This window comes from Trichoderma asperellum, chromosome 1 (genome assembly GCF_020647865.1).
Source record: "Trichoderma asperellum chromosome 1, complete sequence".
NCBI lineage: Eukaryota > Fungi > Ascomycota > Sordariomycetes > Hypocreales > Hypocreaceae > Trichoderma > Trichoderma asperellum.
In genome coordinates this window covers 7,042,314-7,059,511 of record NC_089415.1, presented here as the reverse complement: position 1 = coordinate 7,059,511, position 17,198 = coordinate 7,042,314, and the positions used below count along the sequence as shown (strand labels likewise).

Genomic DNA, 17,198 nt, shown 5'->3' with positions numbered 1-17,198 from the left:
TCTTCTAGAGCAAATTTGCAGATGAAACTCCGCTGGAAGATCTCCGCTAAAGATCTCCCGCACGCTATAGATATGGGGCCCTGACTAGCCTGGCGCGACCGGCTATGCCGAGGCACGATTCATATACAGTATGTGCTCAATAGGGGGGAGAAAAAAAAATATTCAGATATAAAAGATTTCAGTTGAAGGACTTAGATGAAGAGCTCGTAGGTCCTATATGCAAACATAGTGCCAACCACACTATTAGCCAGCAAAGTCGGCCACCATGACAGTCTCCGAACTCAAAATCCAGGAGCCAATCACGCTCCCATGCGGTCTCACGCTCCCCAATCGGCTTTCCAAAGCCGCCATGGCTGAAAACTGGGCAGACAAGGAGTATCTTCCTAGTGAAAGCGTGCTCAAGTTGTATGAAACGTGGGCAGAGGGTGGATGGGGATCAGTCCTCACAGGCAATGTTCAAGTAGATGTGAGATATCTCGGCAGTACCTGGGATGTTAGCCCCGATGAGACCATCGACAGGGAGAGGACCCTCGCTTCATGGAAGAAATGGGCAAAGTCGAGCTCCAATAATGGCACTCCTATCATCATGCAAATCAACCACCCAGGACGGCAAAGCCCTGGCTCTACCGGCAAGAGGGGATTCTTTGAGAAGTCGATTGCTCCCAGCGCAATCCCGCTGCATTTAGGAGATGGCATTGTTGCCAAGCTCGCCTCTGCAATCAAGTTTGGCACACCAAAAGAGATGACGGTTGAGGATATTCAGCACGTTATTGCTCGTTTTGTTGAGACTGCCAAGCTGGCGGCTGAAGCGGGCTTCGCAGGCGTTGAGCTCCACGCGGCTCACGGTTATTTGTTGTCTCAGTTTCTGAACCCTGCGTCTAACCATCGCCAGGATGAGTTTGGCGGATCGCCCAGAGCACGAGCCAAGATCATTGTCGATATTATCAAGGCCGTAAAAGAGGCTGTTCCCAAGAGCTTCTGCGTCGGCATCAAGTTGAACAGTGCAGACTTCAGGAACAAAGAGCAGCTTGCGGCTTGCATCGAGCAGTTGGAAGATATCACAGGCGCCGGCGTCGACTTCCTTGAGATCAGCGGCGGTTCGTATGAAGACCCAGAGGTAAGTTTCAATTAAATCTCCATATGTTCTTTGCGTTCTGTGCCTGTATAGCGTCGCACAAAAAATTTTCTAACACTGGCCTTCAGATGATCCAAGGGCCAAAGTCAGCCAGCACTCTGTCTCGCGAAGCTTTCTTCCTTGACTTTGCAAAGGAGATCCGTGGGAGATTCAGACATGTTCCATTAATGGTAACGGGCGGCTTTCGCAGCCGTGAGGCTATGGAGAGCGCACTTCGAGAGGACGCGTGCGACATCGTTGGCATTGGTCGGCCTGCCGTGCTCAATCCCACTTTGCCCAAAAACTTGATCTTCAACAAGGAGGTAAAGAGCGAAGATGCGAAGGCATATGCCAGAAAAGCGCCGGATTTGCTGCTTCCAAAACTTCTGGGCATCAAGATTATGGCTGGAGGAGCTGAGACGGTAAGTAGTGTTTATGGAGCAATTTGCACCTGAATACGTTTACAACGAAAGATTCGCTAATTCAGATGATAGGATTGGTATATGAAGCAAATGCGGTCGATATAGACAGCGTTTCAATTCTTTCTTTTGTTAACCCGGCGCAAAGTGTATTTGTCATAGATGCTATATTAATCCCTAGAGTTATATAATCAAGACTTTTATTTATCCCTCCGAATTCAGTCCGTCTCACGCCGCGGCATATACTGCTACTTAAATCATGGTCCTACACAATGGCGTCATATTATCTGCGACCTCATTATGCAAGGTGTTCCGATTCAGCTTTCAATATTGTGACCCTACATTTTTAACAAAACCAGCATTGGTTGCCATATGACCAATAGTAACCCACATTAACTTCCAGATCTGTGCAACCAGCAGCTGAATCTGCGCAATAATTCCGCCATTTTAGCGCTAATTCTGGAGAGCCAAGATAGCCATTGGTAGCTCATGTTACGTGATGGAAGGCGTTGCGCAATTATGAAAGCTGGAAGGGTAGGGTTACATTGGAAGGAGGCTTACTCGCAAGGTTAACTGTATGCTTGGCGTCTAGTAAGCCTACTCACTTCCGAATGTAAATACTCTCCAATGGCATTTGCGGCAGGCGATTTTCTCGCTCACTTCGATTCTCAATTGCCCTGGTTCGAAAAATGAAAACTACTTTTTTGTCTGTCTTGGCTCTGTGCCTCATTGGCGCATCTGCAGCACCTGGACTCCAGGGACGGAGTCGTGGATTCGATGATGGAGAGCCCATCAGTCCAGATGGAAAGGGTGGCCCTTTTTCAGGTATGTTCCTTTCCCATACAGTGGTATTAATGTCCTAACAGAAGCTGCAAGGCGGCACCAACCATCAGCTGGACTTGCAAAATCCCAATAATCTGGGTGAGCAGTCCACGGACAACGGCGTTGTCCCAAACCTCAAATGGAGCTTCTCCGACTCTAGAACGCGTATCTTGAAAGGCGGTTGGGTTCGAGAGCAAGTTGTCACCGATCTTCCCTCAAGTCAAGATGTTGCTGGTGCTCAATTTCATCTGGAGAAGGGAGCTATTCGAGAGCTACACTGGCATCGAGTGGTAAGCAGAGGGAACAGCTTATGCTTTATCATTGGACTTGGGCTAACCACAGCAATCTAACATGAGAAATAGGCCGAATGGGGCTTCGTCTATGCTGGCCACGTAACTGTGTCGGCCGTCAACGAGAATGGCGGGTACGAGGTTGCAGAACTCGGCTACGGCGATATATGGTATTTCCCTAAGGGAGTTGCACACTCAGTACAGGGCCTTGATGATGAGAATGAATTCCTCCTAGTTTTCGATGACGGCGATTTTGATAAGATTGGGTGAGGCTCCCATTTCATATATATGCATGTTGTTTGACGAGCACGGCAAAGGCTAACATGGTCAAGCACCACTTTCCACGTCGACGACTGGATCGCTCATACCCCTCGCTCAGTTCTAGCAAAGAACTTTGGCGTTGATGAGTCTGTCTTCGACTCCATCCCTGCCGCTGACCCTTACATTATCAACGGGACGATTAGCACACATAACGTCACAGGAGCCTCTCCACCGCTCTCTGGCGATAGCTCCTTCGTCTATCGAACATTGCAGCACTCTCCTGAGAAGATCGGTGGGAGCGGCGGCGAGCTTCACAAGATCGATTCGACAAACTTCCCAATTAGCAAGACGATCGCTGCAGCATTGATAACGTTAAAACCTGGCGCTTTAAGAGAGTTGCACTGGCATCCAAACGTGAGTATCTTCTAGATTTCACAAATATTACCTACCCTCACTTTGAACAATGAACTCTACAATGAGATGAAGAAACAAAAGCATGAATTAACGTGCACATATACGCAGGCCGCGGAATGGCTCTACTTCCACAAAGGCACCGCTCAAGCCACCGTCTTCATCGGCAATGCCGCCGCCCGCACCTTCAACTTTCGCGCCGGTGACACGGCAGCATTCCCCGACAACTCGGGACACTACATCGAAAACACTTCAGATACGGAGGACCTCGTCTGGATCGAGATATACAAATCGGATCGCGTGGCCGATATTTCACTTACACAATGGCTCGCGCTGACCCCACCAGACATTGTTGCGCAGACGTTGAAGGTCCCCTTGGAGTTTGTGGAGAAGTTGAAAAAAGAGAAGCAAGTATTGATTCAATAAATAAATATCACAGTGTCTATAAATCTATGACGTTAAGAGACATTTTATCAAGAAAAAGACATTATATTCAAATCGTGTGCAGATTCATTCGTTAAAAACATAAAGGCTAATTTCTCTTTAATTCAATATATACATATTGCGTCAGGCCTGCTGTCTTCATCTCTGACAAGCCCACACCATTAATTTTATACACGGAAAAATAGACATCATCTTTATTTCTTAATCAGGACAATGGCTTCGGAGTCCTGAACAGTAAATGTAATGTTACCGTTGCTGTCAGCCTGGATAACCTTGTCCGACTCTTGGCTGGTAACACGCTGGGCCAGACCGTTGGAGTTAGCATCGTAGGAGAAGCCGTTGAAAGTAACGCCAGACTTGTCGGTAGCGCCAGCTGCAGTGAGACGCTGAGATTTCCAAGAAGTTCCAGCGCCGACCTGGACAGTGTAGGTCTGGTTGGGGCGGGTGCCAGAGCCAGAGTTGTACTGTCTCAAGTTAAGAACAGCGACGCGTCTCAGCTCGCCGTTGATGTAAGCGGCATATCCAGAATCCTTATCAGCATCCTTGTTTAAAGCAAGAGTCTGAACTTCGATGGCATTTGAGTTGGCCAAGAAGGTGCTGGCAGCCAGCTTGCCGTAGTACGGGGCATTGGTGTTGAGGGTGCCTGAAGGAACCCAGGCGGCATAAGGAGAGCCCACGGACTGGTGGAAGTGAATACGCTTGATAACACCAGTGGAAGCAGCATAGAGGGAGAACTCCATAGCCCAGAGAGCAGCTCCAAAGACGTCAGAGAGGCCAGAGGCACCACCGCCGTACAAGCTGTTGTGCTCGCCAATGATGTAGTCAGCACTGATGGTAGAGGTCTTGGCGTAGTTGACATGGTTGGTAATCGAGTTGACAACCGCAGTGTGGCTCATGAGGGTGCTCTGCAGAGTAACGCCAGGGCTTGTGGCGCCGCCCATGTAGTTGTGCACAGAGACCTGTGAGATCTTTGAGGTCGCGCTACTGCCTTCATCTGGGAAGATGGCGTTGATCTTCAACTTGGCGCCAGGGGAGCTCAAAGAAGGAGCAATGTACTTGATTCTGCCGCCCAAGGAGGGGCATGCAGTCTTGAGATAGCTCTCGAAGTGTTGAGTGGTGTTCACCCACTCGGCGGCGTAGTTGGCGGCGGTGTAGCTGCTGGGACGTCTGCTTCCAATGTACAGATCCGGCTCGTTTCCAACTTCCCAAAACTCAAGCTGGCCCTCAAGTGCTTTGCAAGCCAGAGGCACTGTCGACTTCAGAGTGGCCCATCCGGACGAGTTGTAGGCGCCCATGTTGAACTGATGAGAGTAGCGGGTGCCGGCAGGGAATCCGCCATAGGACTCGAAGAAGCTCTTTCCGATGCATTGCCATGCACCAGGGTCGGCCTTGGGGCAAGAGCTGGCTGTGGAGGTGGTCAAGGTAGAGTCGTAGATGGCACGATCACCAGAGTTTCCACCGACTCGAACGACAACTCCGCTACCTTGAAGGTCGGCCAAGTTTTGCATCAGATTGTGGGAGAAGGCATTGGGCTGGCTCCTGGTTCCTATAGAAGAACAAATATTCGAGTCAGCGCATGCACGTGTGCTTCAAAGACATTATCATGCAGATGCAACTCACCAGCAAAGGTAGGGAAGCCAATCAGCTCGAATGACAAGCTCACATATGAGTCGTAGAGACTCGCCGCCACCAATGACTGCGACAGCAGTATAGACGCAGGGACTGAGTATTTTACCATTGTGACTTTTCTCTCTGTATCTCTCTTTTTACCAGATTACACAAACAATCAATTTGTCTAGACAAGCCTTCACGACCAGGTTCAGCAAACAAAGAGCTCTCCCCAGTCCCATATATATGCCGTCAGCGATGCTACGCTGTCCAGGCACCTCGACTCCTGAGTCCCTGGATCTCATGCAGGACGTCCATCTGATGACAGAACTACATAGAGAGCTACCGGACCCAAGATCAGTTAATCCATCTATAGGAACAATTCTCTGCTGCCCGCCGTCGAACGACTTTGCCTGTTTCAGCAGGAGGGAATTCGCTGGCGGCTTTGTTCAGCGAGCAGGGATTATCGGTCCTACCCTTGCTCGTCCCCCACAACATTGAGGCGCAAAGCCTGTAATAGTGCTGATGTCGCTGTCTCCGGATAGAATTTCCCGGTAATGCCATTGACGAGAATAAACAATATGGAGTAGAAATCCGAGTTATTACGTGTGTGCCATTGTGTGCCATTGTGTGCGTACTAGCAATGGCACTTATTCTGGATAGCAGTGCACCTTCATCCAAATAGAAGATTCCGCCTTGGATTGGATTATCCATAAGGCGTAGCCCATGAATAGCAGCAGATCGACAGTCAGATATTTGGATCGACCATTTGTTCCCATTTCTCTACCAAAAATAGCCACTTGATGTCGTATCGCCCTGCTCGAAAAAGAATTCTTACAGTACAGTACAAAACCCCGCATTCAAGACGGACATAATTGAGGAGCCCATTGGTTTCTAGAATTATGGGGTGCATAGTACTAGAAGCTATTCCGGGCCGACTAATGTTACTATCCTATTCCGAGCACTCAGTATGAACGCAACAGCAAATGCGACGTTTCTCAAAGCCTCCGGTTGCTTTCATCCATGACGGAAAACTTAATGAGACTGAAACGAGCTTCCTGTTTGTTGAATTTTCTGGAGATTTTTCGTGATCTTTTTCCTCGTTACAACGAAACGCTTGATGTCTATTCCTTCATATTGCAGCTCGGCAAGATTATATCATTGATCACGTCAGATCGTAATCGTATCCCGAAATAGCTGTATTTTAAGCTTGCGTTTTAGAGATCTCCATTCCAAGAATCATCTTATCTATGCCCGTCCTCTTGTTTCACTTTCCGTGACCTTAGTTATTCTAAAAAAAAATGGAAATTAGACAGCTGCCATGAATCGGTTTTCGATCAAGATCCCGGCCATCTCATCAAACATTGCATAAGTTAGAGCCAGTGGGCCAAATCTATACCTCCTCCCGTCTCCAACAACGGAAACAAATTTAGAGCAGAATTTGGGTCGTCGTCGTTACCCACAATCCCGTCCCAATACGTAGTATCAGGTGTATGCAGCATCGGCTCCGATAGACCCAAGAACATGGAATCCATCTCTCCCATTCGAGGAGACGGCCCACTCGCTAAACTCTGACTCTGCAAGACAGATCTATCCAATGAGGCGCGGATGTTATTAGCATTAGCCGCTGCCGCATCTGGAGTCTTGGCATGCAAGTTGATATCCCTCAGCGGCGCCGGGGATTTATTTAGAGGCGATCTCGCATCCGGTGCCACTAGGCCGAACAAATGACTCGAGTTTTCCGTGCGGCGCATTCGATCCTGAAGGTCCTGTCTCTCCAGATGCTCCAGCGCCGTTGTGAGCAGCGACTGAGCAATAAGGGAGTATTGCCGCGCATGGGCATCGTTTTGAGCAAGGTGGTCCATGGCTTGTATAGACATCCGCGTATACTTTTCCAGGATACGGCTGAACCCGCCAAGAAGACCAACACCAAGAACAAGCGACGCAGCGAAAAGCCACGAGCTGCAGTCGTTAGCCATCATGATTTAGGGAGTACGGGACAAAAAAAAAAAAATAGCCAATATTTGCTGTACAAGTACTCACACAAGTAAAGGAGCTTTCCCGTTCAGGATGCCTCTTTCTATCAAGTCCAAGACGGGGTCCACCATCAAGCTCGCAGCGTCAATGCAAGCGTCCGCCAACTTTGATCGTCCCGAAGCAAGTGCCGGTCTACTGTTTGATGCAGACGACCCATCCGTAAGCCGCTGAAAGAGCTCGTACATCAGGAATGGCCGTGACACAAGCATTACCGCGTAGTAATATGACGACAGCACCTGACAAGCTCCTGTTACCTGGGCTTCGTTGCGGTCCGCGGGCTGCGCAATCATATCCTTCAGCGGACTGAGCCATCGTCCGGACCATTCGCGCAGCTGAAGAGAGATTCCCTCGGTTAACCGCATAGAAATCTTCTTGCGCGAGTAAATCTCCAAGATGATACATTCCAGTATAACCAGGATCTGCACAGACGCATTGAGCAAGTTAAATACTTCATTCCCATCAGCATCCACTGCACGGTACGGAACAGTGCAATCCACGTCTGATGTCGAGGGCGGCCGTCCCATGGAGCTGCTAAGGAAGAGGTCAAGCACACGCAGGCTCTTCCAGAGGCGATCTCGCTGGCGATGAATATCCAGTCCAAATCGAGCGTTCACTTCGGTCCGGTGCAGGCCAATTGAGTAGGCTGCCCTCGCAGCAATGCCAAAGAAGAGGAAAGCCCCGTTGATCTGGCACGAGCACAACATGTAAATCGTAACCAGAATGAATGCCTGAACTGTCTCTACGCCAAGACTGTCGCTCAGGTCGGTGTATGCCAAATCACGAGCATACTCAAAATACTGCTGGGACAGCGCATCGTCATCCGCCTGCAGCCCAATAGCGAGAACAAGGAAGTGAATTATCGTTGTTACGTTATCTGGCTTCTGCTCCAGGTTTGCCCATATGATCAAGTCATCCAGCAGCTTTGAGTTGTCAAACAAGTCCACCAAACTCGCCGTCGTCGACAAATACGTCGACACAGCGGGTGCAACAGTCGCAGCTCGAACTTCCGGTATTCTCGGGTCTCTCAAAGACCGCTTGGTTTGTCGTGCCGGTGCATTTTCCAGGACCGAGAATCCACTCGTTTGCGGCGCAAAGGCATTCTGACCGATTCTGTTCGTCACGAGCCTCCGCACCGACTGGAAAAAGGACAGCGGCGCACAGTCGCCAATGAAGGTCAGCTTCCCATGGGCGTCACACAGCAGTCGGGCCTCTCGCTGCACTTCAGTCTCGTCCTCCGCCACGGATGGCTCCTGAATCTGGTGCAGCGCCGAAGCCGATGACAACGAAAGTATTCGACTCTGCTGTTTTTCACTCCCCATTGCCGGCGACGAAGGGCCAGCCACCGAAGACACGCGCCTCGAGGCTGCCATCGATCCCGGCGTCTCTATCGGCGACGGCGACCGCACCGATGACCCGCCCCTGGCCGACCGATCCCGCGATTCCCGGACAGACGATGGAGGCGACTTTGGCAGCTTCTGGTGCTGCGACTGCCGTCGCCTCTTCTGCGGTGAATAGCGGCATGTATGCGATCTCTGCCTCGCAACGCAGAATCCGCACGGCAGCTTCCCATCGCACTTTACCTTGCGCGTCTTGCATCCATCGCACGCATTGGCAATGCGGCTGCGGATGTAGCGAACTGGCTCTGATCCAGACGCATGGTCGAGGTCCATCTGAAGGCCTCCTCTCCTCCTCCCCCTTGCAGCGTGCGGAAAGAAAGGATAGCCGGATATAGAACAGTGGCGGCTTCAGAATGGGAAATGCGACGCTGCGGATATGCGGCCGACGAAACAGCGCTCGCCAATTGAACTGACTGGTTATTTCCCCCGAAGCTTCAATGCAAGCCTCAATGCATGCAGAAAGCGGCGGAAGGCCGGATGGCGGATGTGCGGATATCAGCAAATCTTTAGATGAAAGTGCGGCATCGAAAAGGCGGAAGCACTGTGCTGAGATGGCCAGATCCTTCGAATTATCACCGTACTAATATGGGGTTTACATACTGTCTAGCCTGAGAACGCGACTGAACTGGAGGGGGAAAAAAAACCAACGCAGTATTACATCCCATGTGTCATAAAAAGGGGGAGTGAGGGTTTTATATACGCCGGTTCCTTTGCTACAACATTATGAGGTATGATTAATGCAGAGATGATCTAGTCAGCGCCGAGCTCTTCTAAGGCGACGATTGCCGAATACAATGGAGCCCGTCTTCAAGATCAAAACTAAACTACCAATCACATTGTCTTTTTCACGCATCAATCGGAGCATTATGAGCAAAGAGGAGACTACCAAACGAAGGCAGACCAAAAGTCAGTCTTCAAAGTCATTTCTACTTCTAAAAGTATGCATACAGCAATCATACAAAATAATCAAGCCCATACGCCGATCCATGGTCGTATTGTATCCGAGACGCCTGTACCCTGAAATCTCATCTTACAATTGCAAGCACAACAAACCTAAGCGCCTATCTATTGCTCTAAGATGTGAAAAGGCAGCAAGTACAAAGTACACTCTGACGAAATTAATATGAGAAGCCGGTGTAGTATAATGGCAGAAGTAATGGTAAAGGAAAACAAAAGCAAGGTCGGTAGCCGACGCGAGTAGTAAAGCCCTTTATCTTATCGGCATACCTCCTCGGCTATCCAGCCTTCTGTGTGAAGATACGCCTGTAGCGGCAGCGTTCGCTCCAACACTATAAGTGACGCGACGAGGCGCTTCCAAGCCGGGTTTATCGCGCTGGGCCGCGCCTAGAGTCTCAAGTCGCATGTTGCCCGCCATGTTCATCCGTCTTGCTTGGCCCGCAGTGAGGTTGTCCGATATTAAGTCTGATGGTGCGCACATCAGCGGTGGGCTCTTTCGGAGCTCCAGGCTTCCTCTGCGATGGCGTGAAATGCCGTTCGTAGCACTGGCCAAGACTGGCATGGCAGGTCGCGGCGCTGGCCTGTCGCCGGAAGCAGAGCCAATCGAAGATACCCTTCTAGCAACAGGGACCGAAGTTGGGGTCATGATAGCAATCCTCCGGGGTTTCTTTGAAGCAATGGCGCTGCGGAGTTTGCGCATATCAATTGTGCCTGACTCTGAGTCGGAGCCAGAAGCGTTCGGGGGGTTATTCTCATCCATGACCGTCTGCAGCGGATGGTATTGAGGACTGAGCCGCGGCACCTTACTATAGGATAGCGGTGACCCGTTCTCTGTCTTGGGAACGTCGAGGGATCTCAGAGGGGGTGTCCTCTCTACGTCGGGAGAGCTTGACGAGCGCAAATGCATGCTCAAAGTCGGAGGAGATGATGATACAGGCAGCCCGCTACCTTCTGCCGATAGTCGCTTGCCTCTGGAAAGGAATCCGGCCTGAAATCTACCGGGTTTAGCGATCGATGATACACTCGGCACATCGGAATCCGGGCTCATTGTGTCGTTATTCATAGCATCATCCTTAGTTGTGCTGTTGAACTGTGACGGCGGGGAGGGAATCTTGCTCTTAACAACTGGCGACGGCTGCGCGGGAGGAGAGGAGCTGAATAGATTCTGTGGCGTCTTCTCAAAGTCTTCCAGTGTTCCGTCTTCCGTCTCATCATCCCTCCATCTGACCCCTCGACTCTTGGTAGCTCGTTTGACGGGCGTGAAGCTAACTCCCTTCTTCGGCATGCCGAGGGCCTTACGCCGTCTCGGCGTTGACTTCATGGGACTCGCAAACACATGTTCGTTTTGTACGGCCACAATAGCCGGGGGAGCAATAGGCCGATAGGCAGACAAAGATTTTCTCTTCCTCAGGGTTCTTCTCGGTGGAAGTGCGTCAGGAACAACAGGTAAGGTGCCATCAGGTTTGACCACCTGGGATGCAGCTGTGAGTCCATCTTGGAGTAGGCGAGATATGACATCTTTAGCATGTTCCACGGCGCTCCCTTCATCCATTGATATAACAGAAGAAAGGGAGGACATCATTTCGAACTGGGCTGTGAGAACGACTTGCATCATCGCGGCATCTCCCACCTTCTCTTGCTCCAAAACTTCCTGGTAGGCCTCACGACTGAAGTTGGCTTTTAGAAGCTCAGCTTCGCGCGTCAAGGTGTCGATCTCGCCAGTGTCGGCGCCTTCAGCCTGTTCAAGTTGTCTGATGCCATGAGCCAAGGCTGTATCGAGGTGGCGTTCCCATGTCGACTTTTCCAACTTTTGATGGCTATGATATCTACTGTTTTCCAGCTCAAGCAGAATTCCTTCAGCTGTCCTTCGGATAGTTTTAAGCCCCTGCGGCATTTGCTCCTCGCCCTCCTTCCGATTGGCAACAGTGTCAAAGGCCGCAATCCACGCTGACAGCAGGCTAATGCGCCTCTCAAAGTGCTTCATTTTTCTCAAGGCGGTAACACGCTCCTGGCGCTCTACGCTTGCATTATCATATGCAGCTCGAAGTCTCTGTGTGGCCTCTCGTGCAATGGCGTCTCGTTTTTCGTACTGCTTTCGGAACTTGGCGAAATTAACTTTTTCAGAGTCTCTCTGCTGTGCTCTTAGCTCATTAATCAGGGCCATTTGCTCGTCAATCTTGATCAAGAAGTCTTTGACGTGGCGGTTGACATTGAAAACATTGCGAGTGACCTTGGTTTGGATATTCTTGGCTCGGTTCGCATATCGCAGGGTGTTTTGGGTTTCGTCGTAGTGGGCGCTTGATGGCGAGACACAGACAATCATGACCGTCTTGCAGTTACCGCCCAAGGAGAATTTGAGGAGTCGAGTGAGTTTGCTGTTGCGGTATGGGACGTGCATCTTTCCTCGCTTGTCACAGAGAGCGTTGATGCAACCTCCAAGGGCAAGAAGTGATTTGTTGATATTAGCGCCCTCCGTAAGGCGCTCACCGCGATTTTTGGTAACGGAAGCACGTTCAGAGCCAGCTAGATCGATAATGCTCAGAGTTGCCATTGTGTGAGGCTCGTTAACATCAGCATTCCTGTCTTTTTGCGCAATGTTGATCTGCAGCACGGCGTGCGATCGTGAGGACGTTGCGTTTGCTTCGGTTGGCGATACAGTTCGGTACTCGTTTCCTTGGACAATCATGTCCATGACTTCTTGGACATCTCGAGGGCGGTGGCTGGTCAACCCAGGCACGGCGACCGCCTGGTTGCTGTCTTCGCGAAGAGCTAAGCCGACCTTGCTCCCGCCCGGCACCAGCAAATCACGAATCGTTTCGTTGTAAATCTCCAGGTAGCTCAGAGTTAGCTCAGTTTGCTTCTCTTGGCTGCGCTCGTCAATCTTCTCAAACAGTTCCTGCATTGTCAAGAAGATAATGCCAGGATGTTGCGCCGTGCCGGTAATTGTATGCGTCTTGCCGCAGCCGGTGGCACCGTAGGCAAAGACGGTTGCATTGTATCCATCCAGTACGCTGTCGAGCAAGGCTCTTGTGGTCCCCTCGTAGACCTCAGCCTGCGTTGTCATGTCATCAAAGACTCGATCAAAGGCAAACACTTGATCTTTAACTTTTTTCGTGGTCGGGATGACGGTTCGGGAGAATTTCTGGACAGGGCTATCTTCTGGCGGATCGAATATTCTATGGCAGAAAGGAACGTCAGTCAACTGATGGATATACACAGCTTGGCGACATAGTCCAAGCATAGGAAAGGACCAATACATACAGGCAACGATCGTCGACAACCTTGATAACGTTTCTGATGCCTCGCTGGTGAAGCTTTGGGGTCGGTGCCGAAGCAAAAGAACCGTCGCCCAGGAATATAGTGCCATCGTCATTCCGCTGCCTTGAATTCACGCCCGTCAGCATCCATTTGGTCGCGGGCAAAGCACAAAGCTAGGGTTGGTTGATGGAGTTGCCATACAGTTGAGCAGCTTCTCGGATCGTAAAGGGCCGTACTCGGACTGAGACATTGCGTTAGCTAAGCACTGGAATGGACGGGGGTTGCTGCACATACCGGCAACGGTGATGGACGACTGTCCAGCGTCTGAGTCGTCGGCCATGATTTACGGTTCCCAAGGCTGGCCTCTATTCCAGCCAGCGTATCGTCGATGATGTATTCTGCCGCATGCAAAGGATTCGACTTGAAGACGTTACAGATCTCAGTTCAATTGGCCGTCAGTGCGAACGATGCCGGGTCAAGTCGCTTCCACAGATGCAGATAGATAATCGGTGACCAGGGAGGGGAGAGGGGCCGGCAGCGCTGAGACTCGAAAAAAATATAGAGAAAAGACAAAAACCAGCCCCAGACGGCCACGCTTCGAGATCAGCTTTACGGATTCGCAGTAGGAGATATCTAATAGAAGTTCAAACAAACACAATGCTGCAGGCATATAAAGCAAACCGGAGAGAGCGAATGGGCCAAGCTCATGTCCTAGCGGAGGCTGAACAAGCAGGTCTCGCACCAGTATGGAGCACGAATATGCATGGCCTAGCTGGCAAGCGACGCTTTGTTGACCCCGGTAGGGAGCGAAAAGGCGTCGGTGTTGCCTGGACAACATCTAGCGCTGCGCCAGGCCCACCGCGTAGCCACATTTGGGCACAGAGTTTCCACTTCAGAGCATATCAAGCATCGCTGCTAGCAATTAGTGCCTTGCTACCCTATAAACTCTGCGAGATTCGTGGCAGATTTAGCCACCTACAGAGTAGCATCAGAGTACATGTAGGTATCAGACAGACCAACGGTTGGGCATAGAGAAAAGCGGTCAGATCCTTTGGAGCATGCCTATTTTGAATCTGATCAGCAAGAGGGGAGAGCAAGCATGCTCAAGACGGAGGCCGAAAGGGACAACTAGTGCGTGCCAAGAAGTGACAAGTAGCACAATTAGACAAAGATTTATATTCCGCCTTTTCATCTTGTAGCCCACTAGTTGCCCCAAGACCAGCACACTTGAGATACGAGCATCGCAGCTGTGGCATCTTCAAAGTACACCGATGCAAAGAGGCAGAGTGAGAGACACTTGGTTCGCATAATTGCTTGTTTCTTGCTGTGTATAAGTCACAGTTTAAATGCCTCAGCACCATCATCTTATATCTACTACCTGAGAGCCCTGAAGCATGATTCATTTGTGCAGCATACCATGTCAACTCGAATGATTCATCCCTCCAATTGCGAGTTCATCCAAAAATTTATAGTTATATTAGTATCATTGTGACATGGGATACATCTCAGTTTCCCACGCGAGATCTGCCTACTGGTGCATCATAACCCGTAGTAGCATGAAAAACCCTCTGTATTATACACAGTCCCTGACGCCTATCCTTGTGAAAGTGAGATCAACCATCATACCTATAAACGAGCGCTGCAATTCGCGTGCCTATTCTCCACCAAGAGTGAGTTGTACTCCTCCCCGCCCTGAATGGCGATACCTACTTTGTAGCTTTACTGGGTAAGGACTAAGCTCCCACTGGCGGTGTGTAGGCGTAGCGTGATAGAGCCGCCATCTTCTCCTCGGGACTAAATTCTGCGTCGTCGTAAATCATCCGGCCCTTCTTGTCCTTTTCCTTCTTGCTCTTGCCCTCGCCTGCCTCATCACCCTCTTCCGGCTTCTTCTGTGGCTTAACGCCAGCTTCGGCCATGCGAATCAGCTGATCAATTTCATCGCCAGAAGCGGCAGCTTGGGCTGAGCCGTTCCAGAAGCCGGGCTGTGTGGGTCGCTGGGGCAAACCTGGTGCGCCGGCCAGATTTGCTGAAGGCCGCGCGGGAAGAGAGTCTGTCGAAAAGTTGTAGGGAGCCTGCCCGTGCGGCTGCTGTCCAGGAAAGCCGGGTTGATTGAACCCCTGCTGAGGGAACGAAGTGCTTGTCTGTACAACACCCTCCATGACGCCACCGTTCGCCGCCACCGCTTTTCGTTGAGCGCGGTACTCAGCAAATCTCTTGAGCAGTTCTTCCGCCGTCTCAATCTTGATCTTCTTTCTTGGGTTCTTAGATTGGCCCGGCGGCGGATTTCCGGTCGCGATTCTGCGATCTTCCTGTGCCTGGTAGAAATTCTGAATGATTCGGTTTCGGTGCTGCTCCAGAACCTCCTGTGGAATACCTTCCATACCAAAAATTTCGACCTCGAGCCCCTGCCTGTTGGGCAGTGCATTCTCGACTTGACTTAGCGTCTCCTTATGAACCTGGTTCAAGTGGACGGAGAGACCTGAGTTTAACAGTAATTAGCAAGCATTTCCCCTCAGCTTTTCCATCTAGCAAGATAAACGCAGGTCTATTTGTAAACTTTGCGCGTTTGGAAACGTACCTCCCGCGGTGTTCAATCGCCGGCCACATCGATCGCATTTGAAGTGCTTGGCTTTTTGGTGGGAGATGAGGAGCTTCAGATCTTCGAAATCACGCTCGCCTGAAGGATTCAAACGGTCAGCTACAGTACGAAGCCAAAGCGGCTCGAATGATGTACATACAGTAGTAGCACCACGGTCGGGAGAGGATTTCCTCGACATCGGGATGGCCGCGCTTCTTTTTGCCCATCTTGATGCGCCGCTGTTGTCGCTGATACCGAAGTGGTGAATGGGCCTCAGCGATAGCTATTGGAAATTTTGTGAGTCTATTTATCGGACTGGAGTAAAGGCGATAGCGAGAAGCTGCAATTCGAAGAGAGAACTGGTGCTGGAATGGGCTTGTAACGTGTAGCTGCTCGCATTGAGCTAACGGCGGATTCGATCTAGAGGCGTTTGCGTCTGCTCGGCTGAATACCGGCTAATTTGGGCAAGCTTGCAGACACTGCCGCCGAAATAATACTGTAGTACGGAGTACTGCACAGAAGGCTATGCACATTACGCCAGATGTAATCATATAAGACACTTTTCGGTTATCAAGGCCAATTGATATATGTGTAAGTATATCTCAGAGGTTGGCAAAATAGTTTGAAGTTGGGAATTTTTAATTTCTTTTTTTGTTTCTTAAAAGGAATGAAAGCACGCATAGCATTCAGTGTGAAACTTCATTTGGTGCCAATTGGTAGAGAATGTACGGAGCAGACAAACCCTCAATTCCCTGAGCCAAGAGCCATATTACCAGGCTCAGCTGAGATTCATCACCAAATAAATAAAAGTCCCATGTAGCACAGAGCTACCTCTTTATTATAAAAACAACAATATTTAGTTCTCTGCTAGTTGAATTTGTAAGAACCGATCGAAAGCATTAAATACAAGCCCGGGCATGGCGGCGAACTTCACCAAGTCTAATCAGCATTTACAAGACGCGAATCGCTACTCGCTTGGTGTGCAATCACATCTACATCGCTTAAGGTGGTATAGATTACAGAGACTATTGTAGAGGTCGAGATATAATGTCAATTTAATAAAAGCATAGAGCCATCTCCCGTCTCCTATATAGGGTGGTTGGATTGGACTACAAATCTAGACCAAAGCGGCGCTGTACACTATCCAACTATGTCAGTAAAATAATCTACCATATTTGCCTCTTCTTAACCCAAATATATGTAGAGTGAATTAAAAATTACATGGTCCAAATCTAAAATATTGGTGATCACAAAACAAGCAATGACCCGTAGGCAGAGGTAAGCTCAAATACCAAGCGGCGCTCTGAAGATATCAAAGTAACAAGATAAATAACGACGAAGAATGAACGCGAGAGTACCGTGGTCGAGGATGAGAGAGCGCTCTTTTCACTTCATATCTGACATGCAGTCTAATAATTAGTTTTAGTTGAAAATCCTTTTTAAACAACTAGACTCTAGGCATTTGAATCTTGATTCATGCGGTAGCACGCGATGCGAATGAGCTGAAAAAAAAACAAAAGCCCGCGATGATACCCTTCATGCAAGGGGAATTCTTCTTCGGATGAAATAATATCTCAACAGTTGCTTCCTGACTAACGGCAT

General features: G+C 49.9%; 6 protein-coding genes across 8 annotated transcripts; 2 read left to right on the top strand and 4 right to left on the bottom strand.

The window, feature by feature from the left end:
• Positions 1–134: 134 nt before the first annotated feature.
• TrAFT101_002253 (uncharacterized protein) lies at positions 135–1,748 on the top strand. 2 transcript variants are annotated; one of them, XM_024910555.2, is made up of 3 exons: positions 256–1,117; positions 1,204–1,536; positions 1,609–1,748. In XM_024910555.2, exons 1-3 carry the CDS (start codon positions 266–268, stop codon positions 1,639–1,641), a joined length of 1,218 nt encoding a protein of 405 aa, XP_024763376.1. In that variant the 5' UTR covers positions 256–265; the 3' UTR covers positions 1,642–1,748. The 2 variants fall into 2 exon arrangements, with proteins under 2 accessions (XP_065982647.1, XP_024763376.1); XM_066126544.1 differs by having other exon boundaries at positions 135–1,117; positions 1,204–1,748.
• Positions 1,749–2,169: 421 nt separating this feature from the next.
• TrAFT101_002252 (uncharacterized protein) lies at positions 2,170–3,886 on the top strand. Its single transcript, XM_024901815.2, has 5 exons — positions 2,170–2,358; positions 2,410–2,645; positions 2,718–2,911; positions 2,978–3,320; positions 3,429–3,886. Exons 1-5 carry the CDS (start codon positions 2,223–2,225, stop codon positions 3,741–3,743), a joined length of 1,224 nt encoding a protein of 407 aa, XP_024763375.1. The 5' UTR covers positions 2,170–2,222; the 3' UTR covers positions 3,744–3,886.
• A 69-nt stretch (positions 3,887–3,955) lies between these two features.
• On the bottom strand, positions 3,956–5,499 carry TrAFT101_002251 (uncharacterized protein; the record flags this gene model as incomplete). The annotated part of the gene is made up of 2 exons (XM_024909657.1): positions 3,956–5,307; positions 5,382–5,499. 2 exons carry the CDS (start codon positions 5,497–5,499, stop codon positions 3,956–3,958), a joined length of 1,470 nt encoding a protein of 489 aa, XP_024763374.1.
• A 1,243-nt stretch (positions 5,500–6,742) lies between these two features.
• Positions 6,743–9,076, bottom strand: TrAFT101_002250 (uncharacterized protein; the record flags this gene model as incomplete). Its single annotated transcript, XM_024903679.2, has 2 exons — positions 6,743–7,331; positions 7,413–9,076. 2 exons carry the CDS (start codon positions 9,074–9,076, stop codon positions 6,743–6,745), a joined length of 2,253 nt encoding a protein of 750 aa, XP_024763373.2.
• Positions 9,077–9,709: 633 nt separating this feature from the next.
• TrAFT101_002249 (uncharacterized protein) lies at positions 9,710–13,825 on the bottom strand. 2 transcript variants are annotated; one of them, XM_024910554.2, is made up of 4 exons: positions 13,313–13,825; positions 13,220–13,259; positions 13,022–13,141; positions 9,710–12,936 (listed from the first exon to the last, which is right to left on the bottom strand). In XM_024910554.2, exons 1-4 carry the CDS (start codon positions 13,356–13,358, stop codon positions 10,014–10,016), a joined length of 3,129 nt encoding a protein of 1,042 aa, XP_024763372.1. In that variant the 5' UTR covers positions 13,359–13,825; the 3' UTR covers positions 9,710–10,013. The 2 variants fall into 2 exon arrangements, with proteins under 2 accessions (XP_024763372.1, XP_065982646.1); XM_066126543.1 differs by having other exon boundaries at positions 9,711–12,936; positions 13,022–13,259.
• Positions 13,826–14,321: 496 nt separating this feature from the next.
• TrAFT101_002248 (uncharacterized protein) lies at positions 14,322–15,966 on the bottom strand. Its single transcript, XM_024902427.2, has 3 exons — positions 15,757–15,966; positions 15,597–15,695; positions 14,322–15,497 (listed from the first exon to the last, which is right to left on the bottom strand). The coding sequence occupies exons 1-3, from the start codon at positions 15,821–15,823 to the stop codon at positions 14,752–14,754; spliced, it is 912 nt and encodes a 303-aa protein (XP_024763371.1). The 5' UTR covers positions 15,824–15,966; the 3' UTR covers positions 14,322–14,751.
• Between the last annotated feature and the right edge of the window lie 1,232 nt (positions 15,967–17,198).